Source organism: Tupaia chinensis, unplaced genomic scaffold (assembly GCF_000334495.1).
Source record: "Tupaia chinensis unplaced genomic scaffold, TupChi_1.0 Scaffold144687_1, whole genome shotgun sequence".
NCBI lineage: Eukaryota > Metazoa > Chordata > Mammalia > Scandentia > Tupaiidae > Tupaia > Tupaia belangeri.
In genome coordinates, this window is record NW_006204548.1 from 79,242 (window position 1) to 89,824 (window position 10,583).

Genomic DNA, 10,583 nt, shown 5'->3' on the forward strand with positions numbered 1-10,583 from the left:
CAAAAAAAAAGGAAGAAACATTAGGCTGCAGCCATTTCCAAGTCCAGGATCTAAAAATGGGAGGCTCTTGGTCTTATTGAACTTTTACCTTTTTGCCTGTTAAGAATCTTGGGAAGTTATGCTTTGAAAAGGAAACCAACTCTCCATAGCTTAGTCATCTGTACTTACAAGGATGCTCTGACTTCTCAAGATCCCTGAAGAGTCCACTTTCACTGGTTCTGTTCTTCCCATGAATCATTGTTAAAAAAGAAGTCTGTCCCCAGGAAGAGCAGAGAGAGAGAGTTACACATGGAATCTCTGGTAGACATAGTAGAGTATCCTGTCAATGATTAACCAAATTGGAGTAGAAGTCCAATAACAGGAATTCCTTACAACATGTGAGGATATTAGGATGGAATTCTCATTGTGTCTCATTAAATAAATTGTTGTATTGTTATCGAATTCTCTGAGGAATATAATTCTTTAGAAGCTAAGGAGCTAGACAGTTTTTGAGGGTCCGACCCTTTAGGGTAATATGGGAGCCAAAATCAGTCTTCTTCCTTCTGAGAATTATTTAGGCAACAGTATATTGGGAATCTCCTCTCTATTTAGCTGCCATAGTTTACCACATAATAGTCCTGGTGCAGGGGATTGGACAAGGTCTTTTGAATTCTTAGGGCTTTGATTTAGGAATGTGAAAATCATCCACAAATTCTTTCATGATTTGATTTCTACATGTTTGGTAACTGGACTTTTGCTACTCCTTCAGCTACAAATTTTTAAATAAAACTGTTATAATTAATAATTGCTTGTGTTTAATATATGTCATCATTTTGTCTGCCATACATTCAACCTAAAGGTGATTTCTAAATATCAAGTTCAGAATAGATTCTCTTTTTTTTTTTTAAGATGAGAATCTAATACACAATTTCCAACATTACCCATTCTCATCAGGTCAACATATCTCACCAAATGAAATCCATCTTATTTATTATTTTATTTTTAGGTTTTTTTTATAGGGTATGGATGCTCATTAGAGAGAGACAAAGACAAGAAAGTGAAAAATTACCCCCTGAGGGAAAGGCCAGGTTGCAATCCCTCTCCTCCAGTCTCCTCTCTAATTTTTAATTTTTTAAAATTTATTTATTTTTATTATCTTCATAATCTTCTTTATATTACATTGGATTACATATAACTTTACAGTGTATTACATTGCTTTTTCAAAAAGGAATGCTATGCATGTCAGTCAATACAGAGACATTAATCTCCCCACTTCATCATCCAATATCTTTTCAATGTTTTTCCCAATCATTATTATTAATATTCTAATTATCATTTTTTAAACGGTCAATCACTATTTCTCATTTTGATTGTAAAAAGACTTTATCCATCATGAAATACTTCTCAAACCAGTCCAGTTGAGAATACTATACACGTCATCATCAACAGAAGCCATATCTGCTTCTCACTAATGTCCTGCCTCTCTATTGTTCTCTTGCTATCTTTCTCTATCCTCTTCTCTTTCCTCTCTAATTTTTGAGCATGCATGCACATGTACTCGATGGGGTTTTTAAACCACCAGGTCTGGGACTCAAAAACCTTGCAGCTGGCTACGTGTGATTCAGCTCCGTAGCCTCCATACTACTGGTTAGCTCACAAAATCCATCTTTAAACCCTCATTCATTTTGGTACATTTACTCTCTTGCTGAAGTTTATTTATGACCAGTGTTGTTATTTTTTATGTAAATTTTATATGTGTGTTTTCTTAATCTTAGGACAATCTATAAATTCCCTTGCTGTTTTTTTTTTTTTAATAAAATAAGGTGTTTTCTTGTTCACATTTTTATTTAGTTTCCCCAGTATGAATTAATTGTATATTGGTCCAGCCAAAGATATTACCATATGAATTATCATCATTGTATGTCCCTGCTCACATTTAAAAAAATATTATTAAAATTTACATTTAGTCATTTTACAGTGTAACATGGTTGTTCCCAGCATGAATACAGTGCATATTAGTCAAGGCAAAGATATTACCATAGACATTATCATCAACACGTGTTTATAAATGATCATTCATATCATGACTTTTATGCTATTTCAGTGACCATGATGTCTTTTTAATATAGGGTTAATTACTCATTTTCATAACATTTTTACTTAAGTGTTGACTAGAGATACTCAGGTAATATTACTTCTGTCTGCAATAATGTTATTCCTGATGTCAGTTTATTCTTACAGTTTAATGGCAAAATCATCTAACTTTGTGGCAAGGAAAACACCATAGAACAGGGACACCACCAAGAGGTGAGACGCACAGGTGGAGAAGGCTCTGTACTTTCCCCCAGTGGATGAAATTCTCAGGATGGAGGAAACAATTTGATAGTAAGAGAAAAGTATCCCACTGAAAGGAATCACAGCCAAAAGGCCTGTTGCACAGTACACCACTACGTTATTGATGAGGATGTCAGAACAGGCGAGCTTCAGGACTTTGGGAAGATCACAAAAGAAGTGTGGGATTTCTATGTTTGTGAAGGACAGCCTCAAAATGGTCAAGGTCTTAAGAAGGGAGCCCATGACACTAATGCACCAGGCTCTGAGAATCAGCAGCCCACAGAACTGGGTATTCATAATGACTGTGTAGTGCAGATGGCCACGAAGCGGTCATAGGCCATCACGGACAAGATTAAATTGTCCAGGAACCCAAACACAATGAAAACGAATATCTGAGTTAGGCAGCCTGCATAAGTGATGACCTTGCTCTGTGTCTGGATGTTCACCAGCATCTTTGGGATGGTGGTGGAGGTGAAACAGATGTCAGTGAAGGACAGGTTGGAGAGGAAGAAGTACATGGGTGTGTGCAGGTAGGAGTCTGAGCTTATGGCCAGGATAATGAGTAGGTTCCCGATGATGGTGACCAGGTACATGGACAGGAACAGCCCGAAGGGAATGAACTGAATCTCTGACTTTGTTGAAAATCCCAGGAGGAGAAATTCTGGAACACGTGTTTGATTTCCTGTTTCCATGGGAATGAAATAGCTGCCAGGGAAGAGGAGAGGAGTAACAGACAATTAACACAATGACAGCACTGAAATTTGGTTACATTTAATTTCAGGCAAAAGAATTCATGCAATTGTTCCTTTTCCTTCTTTTCTTCCATTGGGGAATTCGAAATGCTTCCATTCTTTTCCTTGCTACCACTACTTTTTTTCTTTCTTTCTCTCTCTCTCTCTCTCTCTCTCTCTCTTTTTGGAGAAGTTTTTGCTATAGGGTGTATGTGCTCACCAGAAAGACAGAGAGAGACAGAGAGACAGAAAGTGAGAAATCATCCCCCAGGGTGATGTCCAAGCTGCAATCCCTTCTCCTCCATTCTCCTCTTGGGATCTTGTGCATGCACGCACATGCACCCAGTGTGAGTTTAAGCCACTGGGTTCAGGACTCGAACCATGGTCGACTACATGGGAGTCCAGAGACATAGCCATTATGCTAACTGCTGGTCCCAACTACCACTACTTTTTAAAAATCTATTTGTTTATTTATTTATTTGAGTTTGTTTTACATATTAAATCACTATACATACTTAGCTTATAAAGTAAATTTATCTGACATGAATACACTTCACACCAGTCCAGTTGACGATACTACACGTTATCATCAACAGATAATAATCCATTTTTTGTTGCATAAGTGTCTATTTTTCTCCTTAATTTCTTTCCTACACTTTCCCCCTTCTCCCACCTTCTTCCCACACTGTCTCCAGTATCCATAACCATTCTGCATGGTTCTATAGCTGCTATTCTTTCAGATTCTGTCATAGAGTGCCAACCTTTGGTATAAAATGTAACTTTGGTTCTATGGTATTTACACACCCCACAGCCTGGCTTCCCACTGGCTAGCCAGAAACAGAATAGAGACTTAGGTAAGCACACCTGACAAAAAACATGCAGTCTTTCGAAAATTACTGGGTCACTGGAAAAGTCATGATGTTTTTTTCTATGGTTTTCTATGTAAAAATGCATCGTGACTTTTCTTTCTTTTAAAAATTATCATAATCTTGTTTATGTTACATTGAATCACATATAACTTTACAGTGTATTACACTTCTTTTTCAAGAAGGAATACCATTCATATCAGTCAATACAAAGACATTAAAATCCCCATCATCATCATCAAATAGCTTTCATTATTTTTTCAGATTATTATAAGTATTCCAATTTTTTTTTGAATTTTCAATCACTATTTATCATTTTGTTTATAAAAGACTTTACGCATCATGGAATACTTTTCAGACCTGTCCAGTAGAAATTACCATACACACCATCATCAACAGGTAATAAACCATATCTGAATCCCACTAATGTCATGCCTCTCTATTTGTTCTCTTACTATCCTTCTCCATACTCTTCTCTTTTCCTGCCTCGGTTCACACTGTCTTATCATCGCTAACTATTTCCACTGCTTTTATGCCCTCCCATATTTCAATCTCTACCATAAAGTGCAGATAGTTGATATATATTAAGTGGATACATACAATATCTTTCTTTCATATCATGGCTTGCTTCACTCAGCAATAGATCCTCCATATCTGACCACTTTCTATCAAATGCCAGGGGCTTGTTTTTTATGGATGACTTTTCTGATGACCCAATAATTTAGAAGAGTCATTAAGCAAACAGAAAACCACAAACCATAATAAGCCCCACGCTGGAGAGAGAATTAAATTTCTAGAGTTACCATATTATACTATTCAAAATATCCAGCTCTCATCAGAATATTATGAGGCATGCAATGAAAAAAAGAAAGCATGGCATAGGGAAACATTAATTAATAAAATCTGACCCTGAGAAAGTTCAGGTATTAGACTTACAGAGAAATACTTAATTTTATTCTTATTTTATTTAGGGATTTTGCCTTAGGGCATTTCACCACAGAGAGACAGAGAGAAACAGTGAGATGGAAAGTGAGAAATCACCCCTCCCTGCCAGGGGGTTGCCACACCACAATCCCTTCTCCTCCATTATATGCTGAGATTTGGGGCATGCATGCACGCATGGAGTGATTTTCAAGCCATCAGGTCCAGGACTCAAACTGTGCTCAGCCATGTAGGAGTACAGTACTGTAGCCACTATGCCTCTTGTTTGTTCCAGCATTGGGTTCTAAACGTCACCTGTTGTATCTGTCATCTCACAAGCATTCTCTGAGATCTTTAGAGGACAGAATCCTAATTACTTTTCTATGTTAGGATACGTTCTTTTTATTTTTTTCTTTCTTTCCTTTTCTTTTTTTTTTATGTTCAATAACTGTATATCACTATAGCACACCAAATGAGTTTTCCAGAAATGACTACACTGTATATTAGTCCAGTCAAAGATATTAGCATTCATATTATCATCAACAGATAATTTTTCATTTTTGTGTCCTTTAAATGTTTTGCTTCTTTTCCGTCTTGATTCTGTCCTTCCCACCCAACCCCCATTTCTCACCCTCCTTCCAAACGGTCTGTAGTATCCATAATTGTTCTCCACGCTTTTATACCTTATAATCTTTCAGTTTCTGCCCTAGAGTGAAGACATTTGGTATATATTAAGTGGGAACTCTAAGATACTTTCTAAGGGGCCCTGAGGAGTCACATCTACAAACACTAATCTTGCTGTAACCAACTGTTTTTTTTTTTTAAATGACTTATTTATTGGGGCTAGCAGGTGGCGTGGTGGTTAATTGGACTCACACATGGCTGACTGTGGTTCAAGTCCTGGACCTGGTAGCTTGCTTTCTCACTTTTTCTATCTCTCGTCTTGGAATTTTGGACATGCATACACATGTGCCCAGTGTGAATCTGAAGCCACCGGGTCTGGAACTTGAACCATCGTCTACTAAGTGGGAGTCCAGCAATGTAAGCATTTTGCCATCTGCTCATCCCTCTAGTGCCACATTTTATACTCACAGGTGTGCTGATGAGAAATAGATCCACAGAAGCTAAGAAACATCTCCAGGGTCCATCAGGTCATGGAAGGAAAAGACTGAAGTAGAACTCATGCTTGTTGGATTCCAAGTCAGAAACTTTCTCACTCCTTGGGACTGCCTCCCTCAGTCAATGTCCTACAGTTAAGAGGAAATGATAAAGGAGAAATAGAGCTGAGTCCCTGATACTTGAACACATGTAAGGAAAGGTCTATTTCTGCTGCAGAAAGAAAGTGGCTCTGGAATTGTGCTCTGAGATTAAAAGCAAGAAGAGGGCCAACAAGGGGCATGAAGGTGAAGGTGACTGAATCCCACATGGCCAGCAGCATGGTTTGAGTCCCAGATCTAGAGCTTAAAAATTCACCTGGAAGTATATAAGTGCATACCCTAAATCCTGAGAGGAGAATGGTGGAGATGGGATTGTGGTGTGGCCATCTCCCCAGGCAATGATTTCTCACTTTTCCTCTCTCTCTCTCTCTCTCTCTGTCTGTCTCTTTCTGGAGAATGCATATGCCCTACAGTAAATAAACAGAATAAAATAACAAAGAAAGAAACTTGGAATAGGCTGCACAGATTTCCTGCAGAGCTAGCGACGTGAACTATGTAAGACTTTGAATCAATCCCCTTTCACTAGCTCATCACCCCAGACCATACCCCAGAAGACACCACTAATGCAACACTTTCCTTCCCTCCACACCACTTTCTCATGGTACTTAGTAGAATCACTCTGGTCTCTTTTGATGCTATCATTGAACAAACTTGGCTTTCCTGGTCTTTCCCTCCTGGGACCGTGGGTGTCAGGGACTGGATGTCAGACCCTGGTTCTCTGGACCAAATGAGCATTTCAGAGAGGCACAGAGAGGGTACTTGTTGACTGGAGCTGGTGAGATGTAGCTGAGCTCTGAAGATGGAGGACTTACTCTTATAGAAACTCAGACAGTGAATTCTCAGAGCTCTTCATTAAGACAAAACTAGATGACACGTTGTTTATTGTTGCTCAAGTCTTTGGGCAATTCAGCTCCTGGGTGTCCAGGGAACCATAACTTGAAGGAACTTTTTCTCCATGGATTTGCCTTTGGGGCCAGATGTACCCTCCTTTTCTACCAATGGTGCCCATCTCCTCTGGAGTGAGCATTCCCTATTGGATATAACCTCTCAGAGAAAAATCTTGAAGCCCACCCTTGTGAACCTCCAAGTTGCTGTGAGCAGCTGAGATTCCAGAGTCTGACTTAGAGATATGGGTATGTTGGGACCAGCAGTTGGTGTAATGGCTATGTTGCTGGATTCCCATGTAGTCAACCGCTGACTTTTAGATAAACAAGGGACCATCAGATGGTATAATGGTTACATCACTGGAGTCCCATGTAGTCAACCGCGGTTTGAGTCCTGGACCCAGTGGCTTAAACTCACGCTGGGCGTGAGTGCATGCTTGCCCAAGATCCTGAGAGGAGAATAGAGGAGAAGGGATTGCAGTGTGACCATTCACCCTGGGAGATGATTTCTTGCTTTCTCACTCTTTATTTCTCTCTATCTTTCTGTACCCCTATAGCAATAAATAAATAAATAAATAAATAAATAAATAAATAAAAAGAAAAGAAAGAGAGATATGAGTATGTCCCCTGAGGAGATGGACATAAGCAAGTGGGAGAATAATAGATGTGTCAGATGTTATCAATGACGTTTCCTTGGGGCCAGCAGGTGGTGGGGTGGTTAAGGCACTAGATTCCCACATGGCTTATCATGGTTTAACATCCAGACCTCGCAGCTTGAAATTATGCTAGATGCATATGCACACATGCCCACAATCTCAGGAGGAAAATGGAGGAGAAAGGATTGGGGCATGGCCATCTTCCAGGAGAAGCAATTTCTCACTTTTCCACTCTGTGTTTCTGTCACTCTCTGGAAAATACATATGCCCTATGACAAAACAAAAAATTTATAAAAATAATAATGAGGATGCCTTTGGGCCAGCAGGACTTCTATGTGGCTGACTATGGTTCAAGTCCCATCAGACTATCAGCTTGGTAATAAAGCTAGGTGTGTGCACTTGCATGTCCCAAAATCCAAGAGGAGAAGGAATTGTGACATGGCCATCTCCCCTGGAGGAGTGATTTTTCACTTTCCTTCTCCCTGTCTCTCTCTGTCTCCCTTTGGCAAGCACATGCATCCTACAGCAAAAACCTAAAAAAAAAAAAAAAAAAAAAAAAAAAGAGACAGCCTCCTCGCGCGGGCGCCCAACCTCAAGACACAAGTCATCCTCCAAGCAGATGTTATATTTGCACTTAATCTAGTTGGATACAAATGTCCCACAAATTTAAATGCATCCTTATTATTATTATTATTTCCTTCTGTCTCCTTGAGTTCTGGCCTTTGTTTTATGAGTCACCTTTGGAAATACGCTGAACTCAGATTCTCATTGTTTTCTTTTTTCCCTATTTTAATAGCTAAATTCATAGCAATGTTATTCACTATAGCCAAATGGTGGAAACAATTCAAATGTCAATTAATGAATAAAGAAAATGTGGTGTACACATAGAATGAAATGCCATTCAGCCTAAAAAGAAGTTATGGTACTTGCCACCAGATAGAAAAACCCTGATAATGTCTTGTTAGGGAAAGTAAATTAGTCATCAGTGAACAAAAACTATGTGATTCCACATGTATGAGGTACCTATAGTAGGTAAATGAATAGAAATGGAAAGTAGAATGCAGATAGCCAGGTGGCTGTGAAGAAGGGGAGTTACCATTTCAGGTTTATTTATTTATTATTTATTTTAAAACATTTCTTTTTTCCATTAGAGAGAGAGAGAAGAGAGCAAGAGAGAGAAAGATAGGGAGACAAGCAGAGAGACAGAGTTATGGCTATTCTGAAACTTGCTCTTACCTCTAAAGCCATGCACACACACACACACACACACACACACACACGTATAGAGCACATATACATGTGAATCACATGATGACCCCTGGGGCTAGATTAACACCATGCATTTCACTATTACAAAAGAAATAGCTACATATCCAGCTGTCGCTATCATGCGATCTTTCCCTCAACCCATAGGCCTTTGACCAGTGTTAGTTTGTTATCTGTTGAGGGCTGGACTGCAGACCGGTGGCTGTAGGCTGAGCTGGGCAGTGAGGTGTATCTGTTGGGCAAGTGAGTAAGGCTTCATCAGTGTTTGCAGTCACTCCTCATTGCTGGTCTCTGCCTCCTTTCAGATCAGTGACAATATTGTATTCTCATGGGAACATAATCCTTACTGTTGTGGGATTGTTTCATTGTATATTGCAATGTGGTCATGGGGAAAATGATGTGTACAGTGGATTTGGGGTGTGTTTGGGTCATTCTGTGACCAATCCTCACCCTCCCCCACACTCCCTCTGTGTAGGGATTGACTTCAGCAAGGTCAGTCCCTGGTGGTAGAAAGATTAAGGATGGCTTCCCTAAAGAATATAGAAGTGATGTGGCCAGCAGGTGGAGTAGTGGTTAATGTGCTGGACTTCCACATGGATGACTGACCATGGTTTGAGTTCTGGATCTGGTGGCTTCAAAATCACAGTGGGCGCATGTGTGCACACTCCCCAAAATCCAAGTGGATAATGGAGGAGAAAGGATTGTGACATGGTCATTCCCCCTGAGACAATGATTTCTCACTTTCCCTCTCACTGTCTCTGTCTCTCCTCAGTGAGTGCATGTGCCCTAAGGCTAAAACCTCTTTCAAAAAAGATGACATATACTAAACTATATACAATTTAAAAAATCTTATAAACAAAAATATCTTTCCCAAAGGCAATAGAGAAACAAAAATCTGTAAATATATTTTAAAATTATAACTGTAGTAAGATTGACAAAATAAAAATAAGTAAATCAAAATGGTGATCAGATATAAGGGGTCCTCAAAAACTTCCCAGAAAATGTTCATTATGAAAAAAAAACCCGTCTGGATTTCAAAATTTCTTTGTGCTCAAATAAACACATGCTTTAATTCTATTTTTGTAAACTTTTATGAAGTCTCATCATTTATTAATATTTTCTCTGAGTAATGGTTTTTAAAAAAATAAGAAATCTTTTTCTTGATAGAGAGATTTTTGCTATAGGGAGTGTGTGCTTATAAGAGAGACAGAGAGAAAGCAAGAAATTATTCCCTCAGGGGGAAGGCCATGCCACGACCACAATCTCTTCTCCTCCATTCTCTTTTGGAATTTTGGGCACACATGCACTTGCACCCCAAGTGAAGTTTAAGCAACCGAGTCCGGAACTTGAATGGTGGCTAAGTGGGAGTCCGGTAATGTAGCAATTACACCATGGCTGGTCCCAAGGAATCATTTTCAAAATCATCAGCCTGAAAAGAATCTTTTTGTTTTTTAAAACTTGTTATTTAAAAATTTTCATTTATAAATTTAATTAATTATTTTTTAAAAAAAATTTATATACATTCAATGACATTACTTAGCTTATGAAGTGAACATTTCAATATGTGAACATTTCTCCCCAGTCCAGTTGATCAAAATATCTTCAACAGATAACACCACACCTCCTCATCCCGTCAATGCTCTGCCTCTGAATCCCTCCTCCAAATGTCCTTCCCTAGACCTCACTCCTCGACACACAACACATTGGCATTCATTTTTTTCTTTTTTTT

At 38.9% G+C, this 10,583-nt stretch overlaps 1 protein-coding gene across 1 annotated transcript in view; it reads right to left on the minus strand.

The window, feature by feature from the left end:
* Window positions 1-2,214: 2,214 nt before the first annotated feature.
* LOC102468183 (olfactory receptor 7C1-like) overlaps window positions 2,215-10,583 on the minus strand; it is a 17,111-nt gene continuing 8,742 nt past the window's right edge. The window contains 2 exon segments of the mRNA XM_014583762.2: window positions 2,215-2,624; window positions 2,627-3,018. Of these exon segments, the coding sequence (XP_014439248.2) occupies window positions 2,215-2,624; window positions 2,627-3,018 (802 nt within the window).